Raw genomic sequence first — 14,560 nt, 5'->3', positions numbered from 1 at the left:
ATAAAGTGCAACTTTGCAGATCGAAAACAGGCGCCAAGAAGTGACTTTTATTCATGCCTGTGCCGGAAAAAGGAATTATTACAGATGATGCCACTCACTTGTGAAATTGGGATTCAATGATTCTCAAAGCTAGTGAATTATTCTCTTCAAAAACAGTTATTCGTTTCCGACAGTTATTACATGCAAAATGTATAAATATGATTGCACGATCAAATTTCAAAGTAATAGAATAAAATTTAATTAAATTAGGTATTTTCTACCTAGGATCGGCACGGTTGCCAGCTTATTGATCGATACGTGACGGATACAAATGATACAGTTAATACAGCTACGGACATTTGTTTTCAAAACAACACCCTAACTATCAGCGCTTTCAGTCAGTCTCACCAAGCGGTTCTCCGTTCACCGACATAAATTTTTAGTTCCGGTTGCCGCTCAGTCCTTAACTATTTTCATTTTTTACCACAATCGAAAAATATAGTTCTAGGTACAAAATGAAAATTAGTTTTATAGCTGTTACCGGAAAGTCTAGTATCCGTTACTATTCTTTCTCATTACGATCACTGTTACTATATTTTCTTGTAACTGTTACGAAAATTTAATGCTTGTGCAACGATAAATTGACGTTAAAGCCATGTTTAAGTAAAAAAGTAGAGTAAACCTCAGAAACTGATTTTGCGTTGCAATTACCAAAAAAGGATCGACAATAACGCAAAACGGTTACATGTTTTTTCCTCGTTTTGCGTAATTCCAACAATATTCAAACAGTTTTTTTAACGACACCTGTTTTACTGAATTTTTCTAGTTACTATAACAAATGAAATTTTTCTCAGTGTTACTATTTACTGTTTCAACCTGTATACGAAATCTCTGAAATCTTTTTAAATTCTTTGAAATATGGTGAAACCATTTGGATACTCTGAAATCTTTGAAAGAAAATCATATATTGTGAAAGCCTCAAAAGAATATGACTTAAGTTATTTCGGATTAGTCATTTTGCAATTGTACATGTTAGTGACAAACCACCCTGGGGTAGCTTAGCTTATTGTTAGCTACTCCGGCAAGGCCAGCCCACGCGGCTACACCAATTTTGTGTGATTTGTTATTTATTTTCAAACGTTCTTGATCCGCGAACTGTAACAATCACGTTGGTTTCCCAACGTGTCAACCACCCCGGGTCGAAACCTCAATCATGAGGCCCCGGGAAGGCCGGCACGAGAATCCCTAACCGGGTCTACCCAGTTCTGCTCTCGCATCTAATTACTCGATCACTGGTACATTAGAAACACGATCCAACGTCATTTAATAATCAAATCGATCATTACGAGCCCCGATTCGACGAGTTGATATCCCCGCGTTCACACAATTCACTGTATCACTCTCGCACACATAACGAGCTACTGTCAGCAAGACTCACGTGTTTTCTCTTCCGAGTTTCGACTAATACTGATCTGGTTTTGGATTCTTCTCCGTATTCTCCTCTCGCTCGCTCTCGCGGGGATTTTGAGAACTTTGGACTGTATTGTCTTGTTGACCACTCGCCGTAGTGTGCGTGAGATTAGCGTACTTGGATTCATTCACACATCACCGTAGTATTATAATACATTCTGTCCCTTTACTAATCTCTTACTGATCTATAGCGGTCGTTCACCCCCTCGCCTTACCATACCTCTCTGTTATTACATATGGTTTCGAGTAATGATCGTCCAAACTGTAGTGCTATTGAGTACACTTCTTAATTTTTTACACATTCTCAGGTTGAGATCGCGTTAAATATCGGATTATAAATCAATAATCACACGGGGCAATAATGGTCTGTGGCAATGGCCGATTACGAAATTATAGGTCATAAAGCACTAGTTACAGCTGTTTTCTGTCTATGTATTGCTATGCGTTGCCAACAGTACACATAAGACTACATTAAAAAATACAAACATATTTTACTTCTGTTGAAAACGTTATATCACAGATATAAACTTTAGTTCACAGCATCCGCTGAAAGTTATGGAAAGTTTTGTCAAGTTTATTTAACGTTTCCACAGATATTTCTATAAAACTTTGGCTTATCGCAGCTGAAAACTTACAATTATATTGCGGGTCAATGAAATAGACGTATGGATGAACTTAAACGCCCTGATAGGAATAAAAAACACTCATTGAAATAATTTGTGACTAGCTCAAAATGTATTTAAAATTGACAGAATTTTCTGTAACTGTAGAAAGAATGGTATGAACTTGACGACATCAGGATTTTAATACAAACATGCAATGTGTCTTGGATATTGTTGGATGTAGTTTTCTTCACATAATTTGAATGATGAAATTAAGCATTTTTAACGTTTCATCACCTTTGGTGACATAAAAAAAATACTGATTTTGGTCGAAAATCACTTTTTCTAATTTCACCGAATCTTGAGCCTTCGAACCTCTAGAATACGAAAAACAGGTTGTTAGAAAAATGTCAGTCTGTCGGATAAACCCCCGCGACGATCTTAGAAACGGCTCGATCAAATATTTGAAACTTACAGAATTTAACAATCAAATGGTAGGTATGAAAAATTGTCATGTCCTGTTTAATTTGAACTTCCAGTGCTGACGGAAATAAATCGATTTTCAATGGTTTACTGACAAACATATACTTCTTTCTCCTTATTTCTTTTTTTAAATAAACGATTATGTTCTTCCCAGTTTATAGGGGAGACCGGGTTACAACGGCCCCCCTTAAGCCGCTAATTATTTTTTGTGGCTTTTTGAGCACCGGGTACAAGTTGTTTTCACCTATCACGAACAAATTCATCATCACTTGGTCGTAGTTAATGATAAAAAAAAAAATTCTCCCCTCCAAAAATTTTACTTTTTGTTTTTAAAATAACTCTGCATCATATTCCGTGGTGAATAAATCACTGATTATCTAGAAAAATGTATGGCAAAAGAAATTATATTGCGGAGCAAACGGCCTTTATCTAAAATATCGTTTTTAAACAATATTTAAAAATAATTTCTTTTGCCCTAAAAGAATGTTGAAGTTGCGTACGCAACACATATTAAACATACCTTTAATAATATCTTGATATTAAAAGAAAAATTTGCTGTCAAAACTTTCACATTTGGCTGCCAAATCCTATCTGTTTCAAATTTTGCACTGGGCCATTTTCGAGATCGTCGCGGACGTTTATCGGATAAATCGACACTCTTCCTTTTTTATGGTGATGTAAAGTATCGCGACAAAACTGTTTTTCCGGCTTATTAGGCTATTTAAGTAGAGGTAGTTATGTGTAAATTTCATTTTAAAAATGCATTACTCCTTCTCGTTTCCTTGTATACACACCTTATCGCAAAGTAAATAATTTATAGCATAAAATAAGCTACACAATGATAACGAAAATGTATGATTTTGAGAAATTTGTAACTCCTTCCAAGATGCTTACTCGTACATAAAATCTCAACGTAGAATTCATCTTTTTTCATTTCATTAACCTTAATTAAGGCCCTGCGTGGATCGATGCTTCATTTATTTCCATTCAGCTCTGTCCTTTCTTCGTCAGATTCTCGCTCGCGGTAACTTGAGATACTTTTCTGCATTACTCCTGGTCGCCTTTGTTTTTTTATCTTTCCCTCCTTTTTTTCCTAATCGGCTTCCACTCTGCTTTTCTTTGAACTCCTATACCAGTGATTCATCCATCCTAGCAATGTGACCAATTGGATTCTCTGCACACTCATGAATCACCCTATCCCTAATTCAATGAAATAATTCAAACCGATTGATATTTTATACCGGTTTTAATCGGGTTTCCGTTTGATATTTCCCATTGATTGGTCAGCATAATTAACGTATTCTGTCGTTTCTTGTAAAGAAATATTGCATTAATGCGAGTAGCATTCGGTCCGATAAAAATTAAGATCTTATTGAAAAGTTATTAATTCTTATTAATTTTCCATCGCCAGCCGGAGATAGAATTGGCTTCACAGATTGACTCAATATTTTGATGGGTTTTTGTCGGGTTCTGTTATTTTTTATCGGACCTTATAACCGAAAATGACTTTACCCTCTGTGACATTGTTCAGTTCGTGATTTATTTTAATTCTCCGTACACTGTCTTAATTTCCTCTCATTTTTCGCTTATAAAATATATAAAAAAAAAACAAGCTTCAGGTTACCTGGGCAATTATGTAAGGAAGTATTGTAGTTTTACTCAAAACGTCATTTTTGAAGAGCGCGAACTGTCTTTCTCGAAAACTATCTAACCGATTCTTTTGAAATCTGGTACAATACTTCCTTACATAATTGCCCAGGTAACCTGAGGTTTGTTTTTTTTTTTTTCAAACAATTATGCATTTTGCAATAACAAATAGGCTGTTTTTTTTTTAGCGAAAATCGGTGTTTTTTGTTCCAAGTGTCAAAAAACTTTTGGAGCAAAAAAAAAAAAAAAATTATTTTCTTCCAGGGATACTTGCGGAAAGAAATTATTTAACGATAGAATTAAAACATTTTGATTTCAGACCAACCAGTCCCAACTTTTGTTCGAGGCGCCACGGGAGATCTGCTGCCACGAGCTTAATTCTCGATATATTTCTTTCAAAAAATTATGAAATACTCTTGGAATGTTACTCAACAATGTCACAATCAATAAAATAAATTTATATTGCGTGACTCGTCAAAAAAAATTGTTGAAAATAAGCCTTTTTTTGGTCTAATTAAGCATCCCCCCTCCCCCTTAAGACGCCTTAAGAATGCGAACATACTACATAATCCAGAAACATTGAGCTTGTATGATTTACACAACACTGTTTCACGGTAATACAAGTTATAAAACTTTTTTATAAGGCCCCAGTGGCCCTACAAACACGAATTAATTGTTTTGGCAATTCGTGTAGAATATTCCTTAGTTGTCACTTGGAGCTTTTAACTTCACGATCGAATGTATTATTATTTCCGCAATAACAATATCCTATCGACAGTTTTTTTATCAGTCCATAGAATAGACTGATAAATCAGTTCAACACATGTTGCATTATTTACTAGTTTCGCTTTTGATAACAAATCGAGGTTACGATAATGAGTTCTATTACCTTATTAGGTACTGAATTTCAGAGTAAGGCCCCAGTTAGATGCCTCAGCATCTGGCTGGATGAATATTTTTTTTTTTATCACTTTTTACTTGCTCCGACTTAGGATAACGATACCCTCTATATGCATATTCGCAAAGTTTGATGAACTTCCTGTTTACGTAGTTGTTTATATTTATAATTATTTACCGCCGTCTAATCAAAATTTCTGATTAATTATATTTTGATTATACATTCCACCACTATTTTGTCTATAGGGTGAAATGATGATAAATGCAAATTACGTGAATTCACACCGACACTCTCCGATGATCTCTTTGGCGTATACTGCAATATACCAATCTATTGCACATAGTCGAGCCCATGGCAATGCAAGCTACGCTGAGGAACCGAACGTGATGATTCCAATTTCTACTCATAATCAGTTTAACTTCTGGTCTGTGGTGCAGATATGGGTAATATCTATGTATGACCCCTCCCTTTCAGTTTTTAGGTATTACTTATTTTCCTTATATTTTTCCGTGTCTGATTACATTTATAGTTCCGCCAAAATTCCATTTAGTCCGAAGATCTTGCCATCCATGGTGTAAGGATTTCTAAACGTAAAACTACTGAAAAGTGCTTTGCAAAATTGGTTGTTGGTGGATTACTGTTAGACGTAAGATTCTGCATATCCGTTTTAAAAAAATGAACAACTACGCAAACTGTAACGATAACAACACTTTGAGCAGCCAAACGATGAAAATCTGATTTTCAATAGAAATCTACTGGACACTATTTTGTGTAATTTTGCAGTTATAAGTTTAAATAACACGCCGGTTCGCGTAGTTCGTCGTTTTTTTAAAAAGAATATGAGGAATTTTATAATTTATATAATACATACTTTTTTGCGAAGATTTTCCCAAAATTATTTTTGCTGAGGGTGAGTTTGGGTCGAACCCATGCAGAGAAAAAAGTATATTCAAAACAAAAATTGGGTTTAAATTTCACGCGATTTTTATCGCATATATAGTACTCAACAACTCTGGCAGTTTTGCATTGATCAGGGTAAATCGAGTGTTTTCTGAAAGGGTGATTAATTCTGAACATTTTGAACGAAAACCGTAAGCATTGGTCGAATTTTTGCAAAAATTACAGCAATTTTAAGAAAATAACAATTACGACAGGGTTACGAGCTGTTGTTAAAAAAATTGATTCATTCGTACAAGGTCCGAAAAATATATTGAAAAAAACCCAAACATACAGATTCCTCCGTAGGAGTAGAGACTTGGACTTGAATACTTCGAACGAATTTACACGACTTCAGGCAAGTTCACAGAATTTTTTTTGGGTCACCTTAAATTAAGCCCAAAGAATGACATATTTAAATCCCAAGTAATTTGGATTTATGGTCTAGACTTACCTGGGTGATTGGAAATGAAACCCTACAAATTTTTCCAATTCTGTTTCTCATTTGTTCCTCAATACTCTTGCAACAAAATTATAGTCACGAAAAATCGCACTCGAAAAACAATCCAATAAGTGTGGTAAACGTCAACTTCCTCATTGTCCATTGATACAGTGGGAATTAATTCAATTCGGTATTTAATTTATCGGCGTTATCCGCAGATGCAATTTTTTTAAATTTATTATAAGGCATCGAATGACACGTTAGCATGTTGACATGAAGCGCAAAACAAGAACGTGTCGTATTGACAATGGGACTAAAAATATGCCGTCATGATAATTGAACGCTCCCTCCCCCTCCCCCCCCCGCCTTTGGCTTTATCCTATATGTATAAATATACATACGTGTTTACATACATATACGGTATATGGTAAAAACAGTACGCGATTATATTGTCCGTAATATTTTTAGTCTTTTCTTACGCGGCGATAACGGACAGATTTATTGCATGCCTTACGGAAAGTCTGCATAGTAACTCATCCGACTGTATCTTCTTGATATAAGGTGAGGGTATAACATGCTTACAGCATTGATTAATAAAGTTGCTGCCGGAAAGAGTGCGTGCTTTGCTTCATAAATAACAAAGGAGCTTCAGAATAATGAAAAAGTTGCAGGAAGAAGAACAGCAATTGCGTGAGTGCATTATCTCGTGAAATACGTAAATTAATTGTTAGTAGTTAATTAAGGGATGACAAAATGAATTTTTGTGACTTCGTAAAAATGACTTTTCCCTCTCGCATATTGCAAATGTAACGAATATTTAAGAATTCCTTATAATTCTTTTGACATTCGTGGCTATCGTTTGTAAGGAAATTGTCCGGAAATCATTTTACTGCATCAAATAATGCAACATTATGATGTTTCGGTAATTCAGGAGGCATTAGCCGAGACGTCAGAATCTGAAGATAGGAAAAGAGTATAAACTGTGTAAAAAATTTCCAGTTAGGTTATTTTTACAAATTTTTTTTCATCCACTCTAGAGATGAATGTTTACTAAATTTTTTCCAGGAAATCTCTGGAAATCTCTATGGTGAACAAAATAAGCCCCGATACGTTAGAATTTTGGGTCAATAATACCACAGTCTAATCATTTTTTACATTTCCAATTTTACAACCTTTTCTCGAACTGTCAAAATTTTGGCTTGAGTAATTTGAATTTGCACAAATTCGTATCTAATACATAGCAGGGATGTTATTTCATTCGTGTTTACAGTTATTGGCGCATTTAACGCTGCTAGAGATTTTTTCAAACGGTGTTTTTACTTCTCCTAGTTTTTGATTACGACGGTCCGAGCGATTCATCCTCAATTGCTGGTAAACTTATATGGTGAAAAACAAATTATATTTGTTTCCTTTGCTCATAATTATGTAGCTGTTGACTTTTCAGGGACCATTGAAAAGTCCGGTGATGAATCGGCTAGCTTTGAACGGGCTATGCATTTGGCAGGTAGCAAACTTTGTATTGTAACTTGGTAGACGAAAATATTGAGATTTAATTGATATTACGGAATGAAGTTGACCGTCATATGTAATTTTAGGCCATGGTCGATATCACGTATCACTTATGCTTGTATGCGGGCTAATTTCGATTGCAACTGGTTTTCAAAATAGTTTAAGCGCGTACATACTACCAGCTGCGCAATGTGATCTTGATCTCACCTCTACTGAAATGGGATTACTCAACGCTGCAATTCCACTTGGTTAGTGACAATTAAGCAATACATTTTTTTGTTGAAGTATATACTATAAATATTCGAAACACATACACTCACAGCGATTGTTCGAGTTAGGTTTAGGTATGCAACATGTCTGGCATGTACATTGAAAAAAGAAATTGCCTTTTACAAGTAAATCGAATTTACTTGATTTCCCTCTCTCGCAGAAAAAACCCTCGAGTTAGGTGTCAATTCGTACCCTCGACTTTTTCCTTATGGAAATTTAGCATTAACTATGAGTTGCGGGTACGAATTTACATCCCAGTTGAGGGTTTCTTCCGTAAAGGCTGATTTGTTTCATTTGATTGATGATTTGTTCGATTCGAATAAGACGTATTGAAAATTTAATCGATTTACTAAGATCAATTCAAAGGTTGTTTGATCCGATTTTTCTTTTTTACCAACAACAAGTAAATATGGGCTAAAAAGTATTCAAATAATTTCCAGCTTTTTAAATCCTGCAACCAATCACTTGTTTAGAATAAAAGGAACGTAATTGAAAAAATTTGTATTTGAACCAAGTGAATATTTTGGGAATTCAGAACGCCTTAATTATTTAAACAGTCCGTAGCCAATATTTACTTTTTATCAGAAAAGAAAAATTGAATCAAGTAACCATTGCATTGATCTGAGTAAATTTATTAAAATTTAGTACATCTTATTTGAATTCCAAAAATACTTTGTCAAATAAAAAAAAATCAGGGAAGTCAAGTGAATGCCATTTATAGCGAAGAGCAATTTTTTTTCTTTAGTGTATGCACTTACCTTCGAGGCATTAACGCCGTACGATGAGCTCCTACTTGTTTGTAATTAATATAGATTTTTTTGTAATTCTCATAATTGTACAAACTTCATCGATAAACCTTGTGTGTAATATGATTCAATTATGAAAATCAAGCATACTCAAACTGATTCAACAGAGATCTATGATCGAATTTACACTTTACGATTCACTTTAATTTGCAGGAGGTACATTAAGCGCAATGTTATGGGGCGTCGTCGCGGATGCAACCGGTCGGAGGCATATTATGATATGGTGCCTGTTGATCGATGGCATTGTTACGTTACTCTCCAGCTTATCCCAAAATTTTCCTATACTATTTATACTTCGGTTTATCAATGGATTCGTGTATGTAAGCAATTCATACTTATCGTTTTACTATATGAGGTACTCTGCTCTAAAAATGTCATAGGACAGTCCAATCGAAAGTATATACCTAAGATTCTACCCCGACCTTTACAAAATCGGTTGCAGCTTTCTTTACGAACCGTTATTAAGTTGAATTTTCTTCCGGTTTTTAGGGTCAAACCTTTTTGAACTGTAGTAACTCGCGATCACAAGCTTTACATCTGAAGTTGAAGTTATTTACATGGAAAAAAACATTTTCTTCTCTTGATCTAAACGTAAAAATATGTCGAATGATACTTTGGTAACTCTTCCTTAGTTGTTTTGGATCAAAATAACACAAAAATCGTGACTTCTGGAAAAGAAAAATGTTGTAGCCTATAACGTAACATAGAAACGTACAAAGTTTTCCGAGCTACTCGGTACAATTTTTATTTTATTTTTTTGCTATTTTTTATTGCCCATAACAGGAAAAAAAAATTGGCAACCGATTATATAATTATAGGGGCAGAACGTTGTTCATCTTCATTTTAACTGCTGCACACAGGTGCCGTAAATTTTGCTCAGCACCAAAAGAAAGTTATACAATCGGGACAATCTCTTGAAACTTGAAAATAGCTGCGCATGCGCCAAATAATTCAATCTCATTGGTCGGTGAAATCTTCCCGCAGCGATATTTTTGTCCGCGACGCAGGCGGGCCAACCTACACAAAATGTCTACGTTTGAATTTTCAAAGAGCATAAGCATTAAATTCCGACCATTCTTCGCAGAATCAACTTTCCGACCCAATAACAAATGCTTCCCAAACCTTTCCGAGGCACTACCTCAATTATTTAAGATTCTAACCTCGAAAATTCGTATCAACCACATCGCTGCCAGAAACAGTTTGACAGCTGAAACTCGGGATAGCCAGCTTGCGCTAACAGCCGATAAAACTCGCGCATGCGCAGTTGATTTTCAAGTTTCAAGAGATTGTCCCGGTATAAATACGTGAATTTTTATACGATCATAGAATTGTTTTAAAAAAATGATTATTATTTTAATAACATATACTAACATGATCGTATGCATGAAATAACAATATAGGATAGGTGGACCTTCAACGGTAATAGTTTCATTCCTTGGAGAATTTCATCCTGAAAAAACGAGAGCTACGGCTATTTGTTATCTCGGTATGTTCTGGACTATTTCAGGTATAGTTCTACCTGGTGAGTATAAATATAGGATATCAAAAGTATCCTGTTATTTCTGGACATTGAGTAGAAATTGTATTTAAATTACAAAGACCGTGTATGCTACATCGGAAAGTATATTAATGCAATTATACGTATTATTTATAAATCATTAATATTCTGGATGAAAATAATGAAAATTGGATCCTTTTTAACTATGAAATATTAAACGTAAGAATGCTTTGATATAGTCTTATTGTTAGATATACGATATTAATATTACAGGTTTTGCGTGGATTATTATTCCTCTTGAATTTAACGTTGTGGTGTGCGGGCTCGTGTTTAACTCGTGGCGATTATTTGTTGGGATTTTGGCCATTCCCAGTTTGGTCTCCGCATTTCTCATATCAAAGTATCCCGAAAGTCCAAAATTCTTAATTTCCCAAGGGAAGCACAAAAAGGCGTTACAGATCTTGCGGGAAGTTTTCGCTTCAAACACTGGTATGCAAGCACATCAATATCCGGTTAGTATTATCTTAAACTTTGCATGTCTATGTTTGTAATCCTCAATCCGCAACGGTTAGAAATATTTGTTATCCAAAAAAATTGACATCACGTTGACTTTTTTTTTAATCAATTTATCAACCTTACAATTTTTTACACAGTTCCATCAGTTATTCAATAGTTTATAATTACATTTGCTAACACTTGAAATAATCGGAGTGGTAAAATATCATTGAACCTGTATCAAGTTTTATCAGTTATTAACCATTGGTTTTCATTTTAAAGGTCGCGGTACTTACTTACGATCATCATAAATCTAACGATGAATGTAATTCTATAAAAGCAACTGTCAGCAAAATGTCGGAGCAGCTGCACCAAGTGTTTGCTCCTCCGTTACTGAAATATACAGCTTTGATTTCGTTTATCATGTTCACGAATATGTTTGGGTAGGTAAAAAAACATATTTGTCTGTAGGATAAGAAAGTTCTAAAACTAAACTGCATATCGGCATCGCTGGAAAAAGAGCAACTTTTATCACTATTGAACACGTATGCATAAAGTTCTGAGTATCTTTCTTAACGCAACATTGAGAATCGATAGGGTACCTTTTTGCCTTATTGAGATTTTCCTCAAATCACTTTGAACGCAAACGTATTGCACACAACCTTGTTTGACGCAGCATTATTTGACATGACAACATCCACCTCAGGAACTAATTATATTATTGATCACAGACATATTCGATTCGGGTGTCATTTGAAATGGTGCATGTTCTTGTATCAAGACGTCCTAGTATTTTTATTTTAGATGTTCCGTTCAGACGGCATGTATTTCGGTTTTTGTGGTGAATATCATTGACTCGCCTAAATATGTGAGGAAAATTGATATGAGGTGAATCCGGCCATTCTCTAACGAGAACTTTCCAGACAGTCCCGTTAATGGCCGATATTCAGTAACTATATAATTAATTTTTCTCCATTTCTAAATTTTTTTTATCCATTGTGTAGATTGTCGTTATAGAAAAATACGAAATGTAAAAATGTTCAGAGTCACTACCTAACCAATTTAGTATGGAATGCTCCATATGCACGTACCATTGGTTTGAGGTACCTTATAAAATACTCCAATTGCATACAAATTAAAATTTGATTCTGACCCACGAACATAATTGTATAATTTTAAGGCAATTCGGCTAAGGTCAGTTATTATATAATTATAAAAAAATGCAGATGAGTACTTTAATGTTCAAATTAAAAATGGTAACAGAGTTTGTCGATTCTGTTGAGTCGCACCTTCTACAGGGGATATTGGGTAATATGAAATTCTCAAAATATTGGGTTCGATTCTTGATAAACTCCAATAATTAGTAGTAAATTCAATGTTTCCAACGAGGAATTGATCTGACTTTTTGAATGTATTTTAACTGACGTCACTTTCTGCAACCAACTGTACAGACCTAACATGTAACTTTCGTTGTCTATTTGCTGGCGTTGAGCTGTGAGATTTACCGAAAACTCCCGGTACGTTTATGACAACGATAATACCAGAAATTAACGTTACAGGGGCCTCGGGCTGGGCTTGTGGTTTCCGGAATTGTTTAATCGGTTCGAAGCTTACTACAAGTCGCATCCTAACCAAACTATAACGGTATGCGAGCTGGCACATCTTCGAGAAGAAAATTTGGGACTCACAAACTTACAGTCCGTGGGACATGTACACATCAGTTCAAACTTCACGTCTCAGATTATTTCCATTGCCTCCAATTTGACATCAATATCCGTTGACGATACGTTTGAAAAATGCGACAGTTTCGTCGATGATAAAGTTTTCATCAACACGATAATAATGGGACTTAGCTGTCTGCTGGGAAATTTCGCTTCTATTCTCTTAGCTGGACGTTTGGACCGCAGAATTATGCCGAGTAATGAACATCTATTTTACTGTTCATGTATAATACGATGACAGCTATTATTATCATATAGATTTTTTTTTTTTTAAATTTATACATTTGCATACATATGATATTTCTGCCAGTCGACGTTCATAGAGGATGTTCTTTATACTCATATTTAGAGAATAGCGAGTCGAATGAACCGCAAGAAAAATGCGTGTATTTTTAGTAGTAAACATACCTATCTATCTGTTTGTTTTAGTTGCCACAGGAGTGATTTCTGGAATAGCTGGAGTCCTGATCTACTTTCTTCGATCTTCGACACAGAATCTGATTGTTGCTTGCTTATTCTCTTCTCTCTCGTCAACGGCAAATGTTGTCATTTGTAGTGTCATAGTTGACGTCTTTCCAACTAATGTTAAGTAAGTGTGCGATTATCGAGTTGTACATGAGAATATACACGTAAAAATCTTTTTGAACATACTATGTACATTTTTTCTGCAGTTCAATGGCTATGTGCGCTGCGACATTAGCCGGACGATTTGGCGCAATTATCAGCAATTTGTTGTTCGGCTTACTATTTAAGACTAGCTGTGAAATTCCTATTTTTCTGATAGGAGGTCTCGTTACATGTGAGTATCATTTCACTTACACATAGTATTCATACGTCTACAAATAAATAATCTCACCTTATCCTCTATAGTTTCTTTAGCTGACCCACAAAACAATAGTCAAAATTTTTTCAATATTTTTAGAGTAATATTTGTATTTTAAGCTGGATATAATATGAGACATGTTTCCAAAGTCAGATTTCCCAGAGATTTTAACAAAATGTTTTTCAGACAACTTTTTCCAACAGGAATAATTACCTATAAACAGTAATTTCTACAACTTTCCAAATATTAATTATTGACAATGTTTGTTAGGTGGCGGAATCCTTGGAATATATTTACCAAAAAATCTGGTTGATGTTCCAGAAAAAAATAGGAGAAGCTTTCCAATCCCACAAAAAAATCTCCCGGAAGACATGGAGAAACAAATGTTCAATCCTGCAGGCTGACTTTTTCTTAGTAAATTGTTTAGCAGCGCATATTCCGCCAGGAATGCAGAAACGATATTGCCATTAAGGCGCAATAATATTGTGGCAATGTTGAAATAGTTACGCTCTCTCAGGAATCTCAGACCGAGGTTCTGGTGAGATTGCAGCAATATATCGTACTTAGGCATTATTTCCACAATATACTTCGAATATATTTCGAATCAATTTCGAATCAAGTGTGTGACGTAAAAAAAAAAAAAGAAAAATCGATGCTACATTAACTCAGGTAAATTTGGGAAACTCATAAGCGATAGCTTTCAATATAAAAAAAAAATATTGCTCACAATCCGTCGGCACGTTCATCGATCAGGGAAAATAGAAAAAAATGCATCACTCGCATTGAACTACTACAGAATTAGGCACTCTCTCACTCTCTCTCTCTCTCTCTCTGTCACTTATCGCTAAAGCTCTGTACGTTGACTAAAGAATATACTTTGTATAGTATTATAATATAGGTCTGTAACATTATAAATAACAAAATAGATACAAGATAGATGTAAAGACAAAATAAATTGCCATTACGAGCGTAATATTTAAA

The 14,560-nt window shown here is 34.9% G+C and overlaps 1 protein-coding gene across 2 annotated transcripts; it reads left to right on the top strand.

Annotated features, from left to right (window-relative positions):
• Positions 1 to 7,022: 7,022 nt before the first annotated feature.
• LOC107222788 (synaptic vesicle glycoprotein 2C) lies at positions 7,023 to 14,035 on the top strand. 2 transcript variants are annotated; one of them, XM_046736053.1, is made up of 12 exons: positions 7,075 to 7,147; positions 7,787 to 7,828; positions 7,887 to 7,961; positions 8,053 to 8,214; positions 9,196 to 9,358; positions 10,443 to 10,564; positions 10,814 to 11,052; positions 11,318 to 11,478; positions 12,595 to 12,953; positions 13,186 to 13,345; positions 13,428 to 13,555; positions 13,850 to 14,035. In XM_046736053.1, exons 1-12 carry the CDS (start codon positions 7,114 to 7,116, stop codon positions 13,981 to 13,983), a joined length of 1,779 nt encoding a protein of 592 aa, XP_046592009.1. In that variant the 5' UTR covers positions 7,075 to 7,113; the 3' UTR covers positions 13,984 to 14,035. The 2 variants fall into 2 exon arrangements, with proteins under 2 accessions (XP_015517779.2, XP_046592009.1); XM_015662293.2 differs by lacking the exon at positions 7,787 to 7,828 and having other exon boundaries at positions 7,023 to 7,147; positions 7,902 to 7,961.
• Positions 14,036 to 14,560: the final 525 nt, after the last annotated feature.

The sequence above is a fragment of the Neodiprion lecontei genome, chromosome 3 (genome assembly GCF_021901455.1).
Source record: "Neodiprion lecontei isolate iyNeoLeco1 chromosome 3, iyNeoLeco1.1, whole genome shotgun sequence".
Lineage (NCBI taxonomy): Eukaryota > Metazoa > Arthropoda > Insecta > Hymenoptera > Diprionidae > Neodiprion > Neodiprion lecontei.
This window is presented reverse-complemented; position numbering and strand designations above follow the sequence as displayed.